Source organism: Dipodomys ordii, unplaced genomic scaffold (genome assembly GCF_000151885.1).
Source record: "Dipodomys ordii isolate 6190 unplaced genomic scaffold, Dord_2.0 Scaffold82, whole genome shotgun sequence".
NCBI classification, from domain to species: domain Eukaryota; kingdom Metazoa; phylum Chordata; class Mammalia; order Rodentia; family Heteromyidae; genus Dipodomys; species Dipodomys ordii.
In genome coordinates, this window is record NW_012267298.1 from 12,221,233 (window position 1) to 12,237,025 (window position 15,793).

The window sequence follows — 15,793 nt, forward strand, 5'->3', positions numbered from 1 at the left end:
TCCTTCAGGCTGTGTCACTGTTCCCCGGAACTGAGGCTGATCCTGACTCCAAAGGCCATGTGTGGGCCCGAGTCTGTCCCTGGGGTGGGGCCCCAGAGACGGACTGAAGGGAGGACCAGCAAGGAGAGAGCCCAGCGGTGCCCTCTGGCCACAGATATTCTGGCTGTATAAACAGGGAGAGGGGCCAGGGCGGGCAGGCCCTGCCAGGCCACTTCCTGGTCACTGTCAGGGCCAAAGCTGGCCAGGGCAGCGGGAGGAAGATGTGGACACTGCTTCCTCAGGGGACCAGAGGTGCCAGCGTAGTAAGGAGCTGGTGATGTGGTTAGTACTTTATAAAGATCATAGGGTTGGGTATGACCACTTTGTACCCCAAGATTCAGAGCTGCTCCATTCCCTCTCTCTGAGGGGCTTCTTTCTGTGCCTGGCTGGCTAAACTTCCTCACCCCAGCCCAGCCCTGCATCTTAATGGGGAAAGTGAGGCTCTCTCCTTCTTTGATGGACACGCACGTGCGCACGCGCTCGCGTGGAGGCTGTGTGTGAAAGGGACTGCAGGGGACGGCCCAGCTTACAGCATTCTGGCTCGCCAGTGAGCTCAGAACCCAGCACAGGTCAGGGCGGGGCCGAGGACCCTGCCCTGCCGGGGAGGCTATTGCAGAAAGCATGCACAGACCAGATCCCACACCATGATGGACCTTGTGTTGCTGGCCTGCTGGGCCCGGGCAGCAGAACACAGCAAGTCCCTGTGGGCAGCGGGTGGCTGCGTGCAGGGTCAGCAGAGCAGAGGTGTCCGCACCAGAGGGCAAGGCCTACCTAGACATCTCTCCCTGCTGTACAAGAGAACTAGACCATCAAGCAGGGACCTTGAGGATGGCAGGAAAACAGGTGTGGGGACAGAAGGAATTTGCTAAGGTGGGTGTCGATGGGCAGTGCCCCAGCGTGTGGAGCCCCAGGGAGCGCTGCGTGTTCCTGCTCACACACCGCCGGCAGCGGGCAGCCAGGGCCTTCTCCTGGCACCAGAGTCATCTCTGGGTTCCATCTACTCACTGATTGTGACCTGGAGGAAGCAACTTCATTCTCTGTGGCCCATTTCCTCATCCCAAAGTGGGGTACCGTGTGGCCCCTCAGAAGCTGGAGAACAGCGGGTGCAAGCAGACGGGACGGGGGGGCAGGCAGGGGTGCGGCTCGCGGCAGGAACATGCAGGGTTGCAGCAGCAGGTAGGCAGGAGAGAGCAGGCATGAGCCGCTTACCCCGAGCCCAACCCTCTGTGTGTGTGTGAGTGTGCGAGCGTGAGTGTGTGTGAGTGTGAGTATGTGTGAGTGTGAGTATGTGTGAGTGTGAGTATGTGTGTGTGCAAGTGTGTGAGAGAGAGTGTGTGAGAGTGTGTGAATGTGAGTGTGCGAGCGTGAGTGTGTGAGAGTGTGTGAGTGTGAGTATGTGCGAGCGTGTGAGAGTGTGTGTGTGTGCGAGTGTGAGTGTGTGTGAGAGAGTGTGTGTGTGGTTTTGCACCCACTTCTGCTCCAGCCTGATAGTGAGGCCAGAGTGCCTTTCTGTGAGATACCCCTCCTGCTTTCCTACCCATCAGGCCGGCCGAGTCTTCCCAGGAAGGAAAGGGTGAAGGGAGAGGAGACAGAACTCTAAGCTCAGGAATCTAGAGGACAGTGAGCAGACCCAGGGTTCTTGGGAGCCAGGCCAGGATGCTGGCCCTGCAGCCATGGCCAACAGTCCCATGTGGCACAGCTAGCCGCCCTGCTCAGACAGCGTGGAGGAAAGCCCTGGAGCCCCTGGCTGGACCCTGACCTACAGGGCACGCGGTAGGACAGACAGGCAGATGAGCCAAATGGGGTTCCATGGAGGCCCATGGCCTCCCTACCTGACTGGACCTGCACAGCTCCTCTTCTCCAGCCCTTGGCAGCCCAGAGACTCATGCCGTCCCCTCTGCTCTTTCTCTTCCAGCTGCTACTGGTGGCCACAGTCCTGGACCTTAGGAGCCACGGCTGCTCTCTGTGTGGGCTGACACCGTGCCTGCCCCTCCCCTGCCCTCCCCAGGCCCCTGCCCCCTAGCCCCAGCCGGGCCCTGCCTGCCGCCAGACCCTGGCATGTCAAGACCTGGCCCGTGCCTGCCTGCCCAGCCCGCGGATCCCTGGCGGCCCCGTGAGCTAGGATGAGGGGCCAGGCCGCCGCCCCGGGCCCCCGCTGGATCCTCACTCCGCTGCTGTCGCTGCTGCTGCTGGGGCACTGGGTGCGTGTGGCTGCCGGGGCGGACGTGGGGCCCGGGGCTGAGACCTGTGCGACGCTGGTGCAGGGCAAGTTCTTCGGCTACTTCTCCGCGGCTGCCGTGTTCCCAGCCAACGCCTCGCGCTGCTCCTGGACCCTGCGGAACCCGGACCCTCGGCGTTACACGCTCTACATGAAAGTGGCCAAGGCAGCTGCGCCCTGCACGGGCCCCGGCCGCGTCCGCACCTACCAGTTCGACTCTTTCCTCGAGTCCACACGCACCTACCTGGGCGTGGAGAGCTTCGACGAGGTGCTGCGGCTCTGTGACCCCTCGGCGCCCCTAGCCTTCCTGCAGGCCAGCAAGCAGTTCCTGCAGATGCAGCATCAGCAGCCGCCCCAGGACAACCAGCTGGGGGTCCTGAGCGGGCCCCGCGGGCCCGGAGACGACTTCTCGGTGGAGTACCTGGTGGTGGGCAACCGGAACCCCAGCCGGGCCGCCTGCCAGATGCTGTGCCGCTGGCTGGATGCCTGTCTGGCCGGCAGCCGCAGCTCGCACCCCTGCGGAATCATGCAGACCCCCTGCGCCTGCCTGGGGGGTGACGCTGGAGACCCTGCCGCCAGCCCCCTGGTCCCCCGTGGGGACGTCTGTTTGAGGGATGGTGTGGCTGGGGGCCCCGAAAACTGCCTTACCAGCCTGACGCAGGACCGTGGTGGGCACAGCGCAGCAGGTGAGTGTTCTGCACAGCCTGTGTTCACACAGGGTGTGAGGGAGGACAGTACCCGGACCCAGGCTGCAGGCTGTGTGCACAGAGAGACAGAGAGAGAGAGAGAGACAGAGACAGAGAGACAGACACAGAGAGAGACAGAGAGAGAGACAGGGAGAGAGACAGAGACAGAGAGACACAGAGAGAGACAGGGAGAGAGACAGAGAGAGCGCACTCAAGGCTCAAGTTCAAGTATACTGGGGGCCTTCTGCTTCCAGGGCAGGAAGCTGGGCGGGGGGTCAGGGGTTGGGGGGGGAGGGAGAGGAGACCTGGCACACAATAGGTACTTGTCGACTTGTCGAGTGTGGAGGGAAGGAACATACAGCAGAGTCTAGTTTCCTCCAAGGGTGAAGTGTTTTCATTCCCAGCTACGAGAGCACTGTGCCTTCTGACGGGCGTAGCCCTGCCTTGACTGCCGGCTGGGGCCGGGGGTGGGGGAGGAGCTTTTGGGAGTGGGCACGGGGTGGCGCGTGTGCTGCATGGGTAGCTGGACTCTCTGAAGAGCCTGCCCAGAGGCAAGGTGCGGTGTCTGCGTGGTGTGTCTGTCTGCTGCAGCTGGCGGTGAGGCTTCTGTAGGTGTTCCAGGTGCCCGGGCCGGACAGTGAGGACGGGGGAAAGCCCTGCTCTGTGTGTGCGACCGGAGGGAAGAGGGCGTGCAGCGCATGGCAGCACGCAGGCCCCTCAGCTGGCTCCTGGGTGCAGAGGGCCCAGCATGCCAACCCTGGGGGCTGCGGTCCTGCTGGGAGCCAAGAGGTTGCCTGGACCAGGGACCTTGTGTGAGGTCTTGAGGTGTGAGGGACAGCACTCCTGGCAGAGGCGATGGCAGAGGCCAAGCCTGTGGTGGGCAGGCGCTCAGCATGTCCTGGGTCCGGGATGGACGCAGCGTATGGGAGGAGCGTTGGTGTTCAGAGCGTGCGTGCTCCTGTGCCGGGCACGCAGCGCATGGGTGGCACCCATAGGCCGGATGGTCACCCAGCAGCGGCAGGTCAGTCCTCACGTGCCTGGATGTGGCGCCCCCATGCCTTCAGGAAGAGCACCTGGGAACTGGGCTGGGGCCGTGGCAGGGAGCGCAAGTGTGAGAGGCACCCGCTGCTCAGTGTGAGGCTGGACTCAGCTCTCGGTGCCGGGAGCGCATGGCGGGGTGAGAGAGGCCTTCAAGAGGTCACTGCAGACAGGGCAGCTTAGCCTTCCCGTGGCTGATAAGGCGTGGACTCTCAGAATAGTCTATAGGCATAAAATAGGCTGTGCGGGGCACAAGGCAGCCAGTGATCCTGAATCTTTGGGCCGTAGATCCCAGATCAAAAACCTCTAGGAGGCCAAATTCTGCGACAAGAGGCAAGGACTTGGGGGAGGCTTCAGCTGAGCCGTGCTGCCCCTCCCCCCCTGGCCCCCAGGGACCTGTGCAGGGCCGAGTCAGCGTGCCAACACAGGGACCGGGAAACCGAGTGGAAATGCTGGGCCCATCGCCCTATCAGGGTCCAGCAGCTGCAGCAGCAGGGAAGGGCTGAGGACCAGCCTTCTGGCCAGGCAGGCTGGAGGTCACTGTGACCTTGGCAAGGACGGTGCGGTGGTACAGCAGAGAGGGGAGTGGGCCTAAGAGGTCCCTGGGAAGAACGGAGCAGCAGAGCGGTGTGCTTGTTGGGGGAGCAGAGAGACGGCCGGAGGCCAGTTCCCGGTGGGAGGACACTGGAGGGCCAGCCCAGCTGTCCCGGGCAGGTCTGCCTATCCCGCTCAGCTGCTGCTGATCACTGAGCTGCTCTGCGCTGTGGTTCCTTCACCTGCAAAATGCCAACCACCTCCCAGGCTGGCCCCAGTAGCTTGGGTGTGATGGATCTCAGGGCCCAGCCCACGGTCACACCCCACAGGCAGGAGCCAATCTTTAGTAGCATCATCACTGCAGAGTTGCTGCCAGGGAGCTACCAGATGCTGCTTGGAGCAGTGCGGTGTGGAGCAGGCTGGCAGAAACTGGCACCTTGGGACAGGCGTGGTGGATGGATGCCTGGGTGTTGTGGGCCAGGGAGTTTGGGGCTGAGGGAGACTCGGAGTTGTACTTCCCTTAATGAGCACCTACTATCATGGCGGGTAGACCAGCTAGACTTCCCCATGGGATGTGCCTGTGACCTGGCAGATGGAAGGGCCTCCAGAGGGCTGGGGACATGCATGGTGCATGTGGGCTCTGAGTGCAGAATGAGACAGAGGCTTGTGGTGGGAGCCAGAACAGAGGGGGCTGCATGGTGGACATTCAGGAAGTGGCTGGCCTGGTCCAGGTACAGCCGTGAAGGCTGGAAAGGGGGTGGGGGAGTTCAGGATCTGAGGACTCAGAATGAAAGGATGTGGGTCTGCCCACAGAGTACGGAGCTGGCCTGCAGCAGGGTACAGTCAGGAGTGGGGACTGAGCTGGGAGACACGGCCAAGGAAGAGCCAGGGGTCAGTGGGTCTTATGGGTGAGAAGCTTGTGGATTACCAGGATAAGGGGTGTGGTGAACAAAGTTCTGGCACCTGGAGTCCCAGGACAGAGCCAGGCTGAACGATCGCGTTTGAACCACGCCTTGGAGCGCCAGTGCCCCTGGCTGTCCCTGTGCTCTGGGCAATCCCGCCAGCTCTCTTCCCCAGGCTGCTCATCTTTAAAACAAGGAGAGTAAAAATACCTTCCTTCCTAGACTGCCATGAAGAGCGAGAGGGTTTGTAGGCTAAAGCAGTGCTGCTGCTGAGATATCCTGTCCTTGTTCATTAGTAGGCAGAGACTCCACCGGGCCCCCGGGGAGACAGATCTCGAAAGCGGCAGGTGTAAGAGAGGAAACCCGGGCAGTTGGGGTTGTGTGTGCACATTCTGGGATAGAATGTTGGGAAGTGCTCAGAAGCAGGTGGGAGGTCCACACATACATGTATGTGAACATGTGAGCCTGTGCATGCATGCATATGAGTATGTGTGCCACGTGTCCACTGGTGTGGGCACATGGCTGCACATATGTGCACATGTGTGTACGTGTGTGCAGCACCGTGCATTGTATGGTTGTGAATATGTCTGGTGTGTGTGCCCATCTGTGTTCATTCACAGTGCAGTGTGCTCATGCACATGTGTGCTACATTCAGTTATGGCATGTGCATGCATGTGCACAACATACTGTATGTGTGTGCAGATTGTAGGTGCATTATGTAGTACTGTATGTATACCTATACAATACAGCACAGGACACATATGCATATTGCATACACTCAAGTTGTGCATGGCTGTGTGGCATATGTGAGTGTATGCATGAAGTGCATTGTGCATGCACCTATCCATGCATTCGGGGATGAAAATATGTGTGCACATGGTGTGTATGTGGTAATCGTGTGCGCACGTGTGCGTTAGGAGTGGGCTCTGTGCATGATTCCATCGGTGTCCTGATTGGAGGTGGCTGTTCAGGGCTGCGGGTCTTGTTTGGAGACAGCACAGGGACCTGGCTGTGAACCATAGGAAGCAGGAGGCAGGTCTTCAGAGATGGGGTGTCCTGTAGTTGCCAAGCTCAGAGCCTGGAGCCCAGCCTGCTCCCAGAAGTCTGCTTGACCTGGGGAAGAGAAACAAGCTGAGCTACGGTAGGGAGGCGGCTTTGTTCCGGAAGCAGCCATGTGTCAATTAGTGTACAGTTCCTCATGCTGCCATGCTGTAGGCTCCCCAGTGGGGCTCCCCTGCCCCGGGGCGTGCACGGGGTGTGCCTCTGCCTGCGGCCCTTACCAGACACCTCGCTCAGACGACAGCTGCTCAGCAAGGCCTGCACTGATGAGCTGCTTAAAGCAGGGGGCTGGGCCTGAGCTCTGTGCCCCTCTGCCCCTTTCTAATGCTGTCACACCCTGTTCACATTTGTCTGTGCCAAAGTGGGAGCACTGTGCGGAGGGGACGGCGTCCATTCCTGGGTGTTTCTCTAGGATGTAGGACAGGGCCTGCACCGCGTCAGGCACTGGGGACGTGCTTCCACAGAGACACCAAGGCACACACGGCGGGGTCACGTGGCAGAGCCAGCGAGCGCTGCTGCTCGGGCTTCTCAGGCAATGAGCACCACTCGGCGGCAGCATGCAGGATGGACACGGCCAAGCGGCCAGCGAGTCTTCAGGAGGCAAAGTTGGGCAGCCTGTCACGCCCAGATCTCGCCCACTGAGTCCTGTGCCAGGGCCTCACTGCCGGTCGGGAGGGGGTGGGACTGCACACCTATCGCCATCCCCTGTGCTGAGCCTGGCCCAGCTAGGAGCCAGAAGGTGGCCTGGCCAGCCTGTGGCCCATTTTCAGCCCTGCCCCCACCAGGCCTTTCCAAATGCCACATGGCCACGTCACGCGTCAGATTCTGCAAGTCCTCCTCAGGCCAGAGCAACTGTCCTCCCTTCGCCCCCCCCCCCACCATGCTGCCAGCCCCGGCGCCCTCCCTCCGTCGCCGCGTCCTCCCTGGCTCTGCATCTCTCCATCTCTGCCTCAGGAGAGATGGAGCATCTCTCTCAAGGGCTGCTTTAAATATTCATGTTTTAATTAGGGAACTTGATTGCAGAAGCGACATGTACCATCATAATAAAAAACAAAAAAACAGTGTCCTGGGAATGGTAGTAAGTGTGTATATGTGTCTCTGTGTATCCCTATGTGTGTGTGTCTACTGTATGTGTCCCTTTGTGACCTTGACTGTATGTCTCTGTTTCTGTGTGTTTCCCTGTGTGTGTCCCTTTGTTTCTATATGTGTGCACACATGCCCGTGGTGTGGGGCCGTGGGCGGCGCTGTGTGTCGGGGTGTGGACACATGCACACTCTGCTGGCGTTCAGGTCGGCTAGGGTGTGAGAGGCTTGACTGACCAACAGGCTGATCTCCCCCCGGTGGGCATCTTCTGGCTGATGACCTCTTCCCAGGGAGGCATGGTCTCCCCAGTCCCTGGACATGTGTCAGGGTCCGCTGGGGTCTGCAGGCCCCGAAGCCGCCAGAACTGGAGCGCAGTCTCGGCTGTGGTGGAATTGCGGGCATGCCAGGGAGCAGGCGTTGACTTGGCATCTCTCATCTCAGTGGGAGACGTTGTTTGCCCAAGAGTCCAGGTGAATCTAGGAAGCAAGGTTTCTGCCCATGCAGACAGCTCTTTCTGTCCAGATGTTAAGAGCAGGGTAGGGATGGTGGAAGCGTCAAGCATGCACAATGCTGTAACAGAAATTCCCACATGCTGTCAATCCTCAGCCAAACCCCCAGCCCTAGCTCAAGGGCCAGGCTCTGGTCATGTTATGGCCTGAATTTGGGTTCCACTTCCTAAAATCCTGGGCAGTCTGTGCCACCAGATCTGATAATGGAGGGGGCGTAGGAAGCACAATGATTTGCCCAGAATCCCAACAATGGCCTGGAGTTCAGGCTTGTAAGCAGCAGCAGCATTCATGGGACAGACCCAGAAATGGCACAGCAAGCAATCCTGAGCCCCTGCAGATGTGGCTTGCTCTGGCTCAGCCAGCCTCGAGTTCCCTTCTGGGAAGTGAGGATGGAACAGACCCTGCTCATGGTCTGGGTCAGGCTTCAAGGGGATGGCTCCGGCAAGCTCAGGAGAGGACAGTGCTCAGCGAGGACTGAAAGCTCAGCTTCACAGCCCAGCCCGGGTCCGACGGCTTCTGGATCCAGGCAAAGAGCTAGGGACTAGGGCCTGCTGGGGAGGGCCAAATGAGGCCTTGGGATTTACCCCCTGCCCTGTCCTTGGTGGTCTTCCTTGCTGTTCATGCAGGGGCTCCGGATCCAGCTCCCAGGTCCTCGGTGCAGAATCAGTCTGGGTTCTCTAGGACAGATGCCTGTTCAGGCTGCTGTCCCTGAGTATCTGGAGACCCGTACCAATACACTGGGAGCTGACCAGCCACCCAGGTGCAGCCAAACCTGCTGGGCTTGGGAGCCCTCTGCTGGATGAGGGTGGTAGTACACATTTCCCCTCCTAAGGGGATCCTGGAAACCCAAGGGGCCTCCCAGAGGGGAACTCCTTCCTTCTATGCCCCCATTTCATCCCATCGAGGCTACCAGATCTGGGAAGCCCACCATCTCCAGGCCCAAGCACTAGGGTGGGAAGAGCACCCAGCTCCCCTTCACTGGGCACCCTCACTCCTGGGTGGCCAGCCGGCCTGCCTGGCGGCCGATAATTGGCTCTATTCATCCCCATAATAAGATGGAAATGAGGCTTCCAGACAGAGGGGGCATTGAGTGGGGGAAGAATGGCAGCTTCTTTCCGGGTCTGGAGGGGCGGCCTACCCCCAGCCCTGCCCCCTTGCGGCCCACCGAGGCCCGATGCACCTCTGTGTCCCCCGGTGCCCTGCACTGTGGGCCCCAGGACTTCTTCCTGCTAACTCCCCTCCTGGCACGGGTGCACTTGCTCAGCAAACATTTATTGAGTATCAGCTGTGTGTGAGGACACACATTAGAATTGAAAATGATAATGATAGCAGTGACCATTTTCTGAGCATTCATTACTGGAGGGAGCGTGGCCAAGGTTAGGAATCAGCATGTGACTGAAATCGGGGCTTAGTACGTGAGCAGGCTCAGAGACCCTCTGCTTGGGATCAGGGGTCAGTCTGTGATGAGGATCAAGGCTCAATGTGTGATCATGAATCGGTGTTATGTTTGGGACCAGAGTTCAGTGTGTAATCAGGGTCAGGGCTCCTATGTGACCAGTTGGAAATTAGTATGTGACCTGGACCTAAGGGGGGCCTCCTCGGAGCCAGGGTCCCCCTCCCCACTCTCTTCTCATACGCTCCGCCTCTTCTCCCATCCCCCTCCCACATCCTTACCACCTGGGTCACCAAGGTAACCAGCCCCGAAATAGTGGGTGTTTTGGCAGCTGAGGCCTAACCTGGGTCTATCCTGAAAGGCTGCGCTCTGCAGTGGTTGCCATGGGAACTGAGTGGCATCTTCCGATTAGCCTGGCTTGGACACCCTTTCTCTCTCCCACCCACTGCCGCCAGTCTCCACATCATTCAGGCTTCCTCGTGGGGGCTGGGCCAGGGCAGCCAGGAGGGCACAGGCAAGCAGGATGTACTCCCTGGACCTTCCTCCGCGATCACAAGATGGGATGCTGTAGCAGGTGAGATTCCTGAGGCGGCGAGCGAGCGTGCGCCTGGACCGCGGTCAGTCCTGGCAGGTGGCCTTCCTGAGGGCTAGGGGGTGGGGCTCTGGAAACTGATCTGGTTCAAGATCTGGAATCTGACCTGGTTCAAACGTGGCTCCCGATTGTCCTGAGTTGAGGCACGTGACCACACACCCTCAGAGCCAGCCACCTGGGCCTGTTCTGTGGGCAGCTGCTGCCCAGTCCTGTCCTGTGCTCACATGGAGGCCTTGCTGAGGACGGCCAGCCTCAGCCCCAGCTCTGCCCTGGGTGTGGGTGGCTGTCCCTGTGCCCGTCTCCCTCAGGCTGTCGGTGTTTGCAGTGGAGAGGAAATGATAGTGATGTCGTTTCCCCACATGTCTTTTATTCCGTCCTTGAGCCCCTGAACCCCCACCTCTGCACCTTGCTGGATTGTCAGATCTCAGGCAAACGTCTCCTTACCTGGCCCTTGACACGGGATCACCCTGTTCCCAGCCTTGCTTTCCTTTGTTATAAATGGGTAGACCTGTGTCTTGTGTTGATGGTCTGGGAGTTGGGGGCCCAGTGCTGGGTCCTCGGCACAGGACAGAGCTCACGCTGCGGGTCGGGGAGGCACCCCTGGATGCCTTTCAGGGAGCTTTCTTGAAGGGTGGGCTAGGGCATGACACCGTGGCACAATTCCTGCTTAGCCTCTTCCTAGCTGAGAATGTAGGTCTCTATTTGCCTCCCTTAGCAGGCTCTGTCTTCCTCTGGCAAGTAGGAGTGTGTGTGGGGGTCTCCTTGTAAGAGGGGTGTCCCACCCCAAGTGAGGAGGGGCTCAGAACCTTCGCCTGAGCCTATCCATGGGCTGCATCCCACAGGTACGTTACGCTTGGAGCAGGGATTGCTAGGATTGACAGGTCTGGCCCTGCGGCCCTAACCCCGCTGCTCTGCATCTCTGGAGTCCATGGGGCCATCATGGCTCCTGGAGGAAAGGGAGAGGGGAAGTTGCTACCACAGGTGTGTGTGGGAGGGGGGAGGACGTCAAAGATGCCCGTTCCTCCCTGCCCACCCCAGTGGGGAGGAGGAGTTCCGTTGGTGACCATGATTTCCTCTCCTACCTCCAGCTACTTGCCTCAGCGCCCCCTGCTGGCGTAGCCCGGGCACAGGCAAGGGATGGGCAGACTAGCTGCATCTCAGTGCAGGCACCGTGGCAGATCTACTCAGACCTAAACCACCATACCCATGCCCTGCCCTTCCCAAGACCTTGCTTGCTGTTTGTCCTCCTGCTGGTCAGATGAGGGGGTATCTGCTGCTGTCCTCAGGCAGAGGGGTGTGAGGCAGGGAGGTGACTCGGGACCCATCAGGGAGGGGGCTGTCCTCTCCCTGGAAAACATCCCACCGCCCCATTATTTCCCTTTCCCCCTACCCCAGATAAGACTGAGGCACTGGGGTCCTCTGACTGCCAGGAGTGCTCTCTCTGGGGTGGACAGGGCAGTTTGCTCTTGATGCCCCAGCAGGCAGTAATGGGTGGTAGCCTCAGCGGTCCTGGCTTCACAGGGGACAGGTGGCAGGGGTGGGGGCCAGAGCACGGCCAGAGCCCTCTGTCCTTGTCAGACTGCTCCCTGCTGTTGGTCCCTGGTGGTGCTCAGGGCTGTGGGCCTAGATTGTCCTCAGTGTTCTTAGAGGTCCAGGGCCACCAGGGACTCAGACACTGTGTTTAGAAGCGTGGCTGCGAGGGGACCAGGTGGTGGGGGTGGCGGCCCGGTGAGGCTGTGGGGTGGGGCCCGGGGCCTTCCTCCTGGGCTCTTCCAGCCGTCAGCTCTCTGTGCCTGGTCTAAGGGAGGGCTCTGCCGGCTGGGTCTTGGATGGGATGCATGGGACCGGGGTGGCTCACAGGCCACAGAGGAGGTAGGGGTGCCAGGCCAGCCAGATTGAGGGTGCCGGCAAGTGGGACCAGGAGGGCCTGGTCAGGTGCTGCTCCTCACCGGCACTCGGTGGCCTGAGCAGCCGTGTGTGTGAGTGTGTGTGTGTAAAACCAGTTCACAAACCTACCTGGGGCTGCACTGGGACCTCGGGGCTCTGGGCTGACCTGAGTTCCCCAGAGGACGCCCTGGGTTGGGGGCGCCGCTCCCTGCTCTCCCCGCCGGCCTCTGCTGACACCTGTGCTAACCCACGCCCTGTCCCCCCATCCCACGCCCCTCTGGCCCTCACCCCCACCCTTGGTCTCCCCAGGTGGCTGGAAGCTGTGGTCGCTGTGGGGCGAGTGCACGCGGGACTGCGGGGGAGGCCTGCAGACGCGCACGCGCACCTGCCTGCCTGCGGCGGGCGTGGAGGGCGGCGGCTGCGAGGGGGTGCTGGAGGAAGGGCGCCTGTGCAACCGCAAGGCCTGCGGCCGTGAGTGTGCGGGGCGGGGCCGGGCGGGGGCGGAGCCTGAGGGGCGGGGCCTGAGTACGGGGGGCGGGGCGAGGCCCAGCAGAGGCAGGCGGAGAGTGGTTGCCGGGAAGGGAGTGGGAGGGGCCCTAGGGTGTGTGGGGCCTCACAGGGTTGGGGGCGGAGCCTCGGGGGGTGGAGCCTGGCCAGGTCTGGTCCTGGCCGGCCGGGACGAGTAAATGAAGATTCCTTGCCCACGGCGGGTTGGGATTTTGGGGGGGGGTGCACCCCTTCTCTTCTTCCCCACCCCGGGAGCACTGGCCAGGCCAGCCCGCTCCAGCCGGATAGGGCCTCCAGAATGTATATCTCTAATAAGGCTTTCTAATGACCTCATGCATTTTTTAGCGGCTCCCATAAAGTTAAATCAAGCCCCTTAATGAGACTGTCATTCTTTGGGTTGTTTCTCGGTGATGAACTTTCCCGGGGAGCAGCTGGTCGGCGGAGCCCGGGAGGCCCGTGGGCAGGGGCAGGGGCAGGTGGGGGCCTCCGCCGGGCCGTCCCGCAGGTGTCCACAGCCCGTGGAGGCCCACAGCACGGGGCTGGGGCCGAGCGGGGCCTCTCGCCTGAGCCCTAGCCGGGTAGAGCCAGGCAGCCCCGGAGCCGTGGCTGGGGACAGAGGGGACCCCGTGGGGACACTGACCTGAGCCCATCCCGCAGCCGCGGGGCGCACGAGCTCCAGGAGCCAGTCCCTGCGGTCCACGGACGCCCGGCGGCGCGACGAGCTGGGAGACGAGCTGCAGCAGTTCGGATTCCCCTCCCCGCAGACCGGTGAGTGGCGCGGTGGGCCGGGCTGGGTTGCGGGACCGGGCTGGGGGAAAACATGCTAAGTTGGTAATTGCTGCTAATTATCAGTAATAACTTTAATAACTTGCCGTAATTAGACCCACTCCGCAGCCTGCCCGGCGCCTGTCTCCGAGCAGACTGGCATTAGGGGAGCCGGTGTGAGCCGGAGTGGCCCAGTCTGGCCCGCTGGAGAAATGGGCGGTCCTCGAGGCCAGCCCGCGGCCGGCCCGGCGCCGCCCCGTGGGCCATGGAATGGCGGGCTGGTGATGCAGCAGGCCTGGGCCCACAGGTGACCCGGCGGCCGAGGAGTGGTCCCCGTGGAGCGTGTGCTCCAGCACCTGCGGCGAGGGCTGGCAGACCCGCACGCGCTTCTGCGTGTCGTCCTCCTACAGCACGCAGTGCAGCGGGCCCTTGCGGGAGCAGCGGCTGTGCAACAACTCCGCAGTGTGTCCAGGTGGGCGGGGCCGGGCCGCGGGGCGGGGCCTGAGGGCGGGGCGGGGCCAGGGCTGCAGGAAGGGTGGAGGCGGGGCAAGGTCCGTCGGGGGCGGGGCTGTGAGGCGGGAGTGGGCGTGGCTTCAACGGGCAGAGTGGGCGGGACAACAGAGCCTTCTTGCCCCTTTGTAGTGCATGGTGCCTGGGACGAATGGTCACCCTGGAGTCTCTGCTCCAGCACCTGTGGCCGCGGCTTCCGGGACCGAACGCGCACCTGCAGGCCCCCACAGTTTGGAGGCAACCCCTGTGAGGGGCCTGAGAAACAAACCAAGTTCTGCAACATTGCTCTGTGCCCTGGTAGGTGAGAGGGAGGGGCTGGAGGGAGGGAGGGCCAGCACCTGGACTTGGCCTGGCTCATCCCAGACCTACCGGGAGCCCGCTGGGCCTCGGCTGGGGGCGCTGACGCTTGTGTATAGGCTGAGTGTTGGGTGGTGGTCCCCTGGGGGTGTAGACCTGTGTCCCAGGCTGGACCGCTGGGTTGCTGGGTGTTCACAAGGCTTCCTTACCTTCCTTCCCCGGGCCGGGCAGTGGATGGAAACTGGAACGAATGGTCGAGCTGGAGCGCCTGCTCCGCCAGCTGCTCCCAGGGCCGGCAGCAGCGCACCCGGGAGTGCAATGGCCCCTCTTACGGGGGCGCCGAGTGCCAGGGCCACTGGGTGGAGACTCGAGACTGCTTCCTGCAGCAGTGTCCAGGTTAGAGCACCTGCCTGGCAGTGGGTGGCCCTCCTGGGGGGGTGGCTATTGGTTGGGCTGCAGGGTGGGAGTGGAGGGCAGGGGGTTGAAGGTTACCACTGCACAGGAGGTATTCCTTTCTGCTCTGTGGAAGCTAACTTCGGGCTTCTCTCCTTGCCTCTATTTTCTTTCCCCACTGGTTCCCCCATGTCTCGGTGTGTCTCCCATTTCTGTGTTGTCTGGTTCCCCACGGTCCTGTGTCCCTGCACCCCTCCTGCGACCTGCACCTGGGGGTACGGGTGTCCCCGCAGTCGATGGCAAGTGGCAGGCCTGGGCATCGTGGGGAGGCTGCAGCGTCACGTGTGGGGGTGGCAGCCAGCGACGAGAACGTCTCTGCTCTGGGCCCTTCTTCGGTGGAGCAGCCTGCCAGGGCCCTCAGGATGAGTACCGGCAGTGTGGCACTCACCGGTGTCCTGGTGAGACCTGGCCCATACCACACAGGGCTCTAGGAGGAGGCTGGGGGCAGTGGGGTGGCTTTGCGTTTAGTTTCGTTTAGACATCTTGTCTGCGGACCTTTGCCAGCTCCTGGCCTCAGCTCTGCTCATTGTCTTGCCCCCCCCTACCCCGGCCCCCCAGAGCCCCATGAGATCTGTGATGAGGACGGTTTTGGAGCAGTGGTCTGGAAGGAGACTCCAGCTGGAGAGGTGGCTACAGCCCGGTGTCCTCGCAACGCTACAGGTGAGAGGGTGATGTGGGCTCCCGTCCCGCCTCGGGGCGGCGCTACTGCTCCTGTGTGAGGCCTGAGGCCCAGGCAGCCCCGCTCTGTGGGTGCCAGGGGACAGGGGCCGGAGTGGGTGGCAGCCACGGTCTTGGGTGTTTACCCAGGGCAGGGCCCATGCCAAGGCCTCTACATGAGACATTCCCTTGATCCTCTAACCCATGAAGTAGCCACTGTTGTCCATTTACTGGTGAGAAACCGAGGCAGGAAAGTCAACATACTCTAGGCTTGTGTGGATTGGGAGAAGCGTCCCTTGAACACCAGCAGCTGAATCCCTAGATCAACTCTGAGGAGTGACAGGCACGCTTGGGCTTCCCAGAAGGGGCTTGGCTGTAGCTGCATGGATCTTCATTACTCTTCCTATTTGAACGGGTACAGGTGGCTTGTGTACCCGAGAGACTACAGACAAGGAGATTGGCTCTGTCCTTGTTTGTTATGTGGCCTGGGTGCTGGTCTCTCAGGGACTCTGGATTGGGGGGCCCTGAGAGAGGGCCTGGCTGGGCTCTGGGCCCCCAGGAGCTTGGCGGAGAGCTCCACCTCTGTGCAGTGTGGTCCTGGAAGGCTTGATGCCTGCTGGGTCCCCAGCATCTGGAGCAGCTCAGAAATGAGTGGCACGAAGGG

At 61.5% G+C, this 15,793-nt stretch overlaps 1 protein-coding gene across 1 annotated transcript in view; it reads left to right on the top strand.

Moving 5' to 3' along the window:
* Positions 1–2,132: 2,132 nt before the first annotated feature.
* The window catches only part of Adgrb1 (adhesion G protein-coupled receptor B1), a 65,418-nt gene continuing 51,757 nt past the window's right edge, over positions 2,133–15,793 (top strand). The window contains exons 1-8 of the mRNA XM_013025143.1: positions 2,133–2,943; positions 12,250–12,411; positions 13,105–13,215; positions 13,520–13,684; positions 13,855–14,019; positions 14,251–14,415; positions 14,706–14,870; positions 15,031–15,132. Of these exons, the coding sequence (XP_012880597.1) occupies positions 2,163–2,943; positions 12,250–12,411; positions 13,105–13,215; positions 13,520–13,684; positions 13,855–14,019; positions 14,251–14,415; positions 14,706–14,870; positions 15,031–15,132 (1,816 nt within the window). The 5' untranslated portion in view covers positions 2,133–2,162. The remainder of the gene's footprint in view (positions 2,944–12,249; positions 12,412–13,104; positions 13,216–13,519; positions 13,685–13,854; positions 14,020–14,250; positions 14,416–14,705; positions 14,871–15,030; positions 15,133–15,793) is intronic.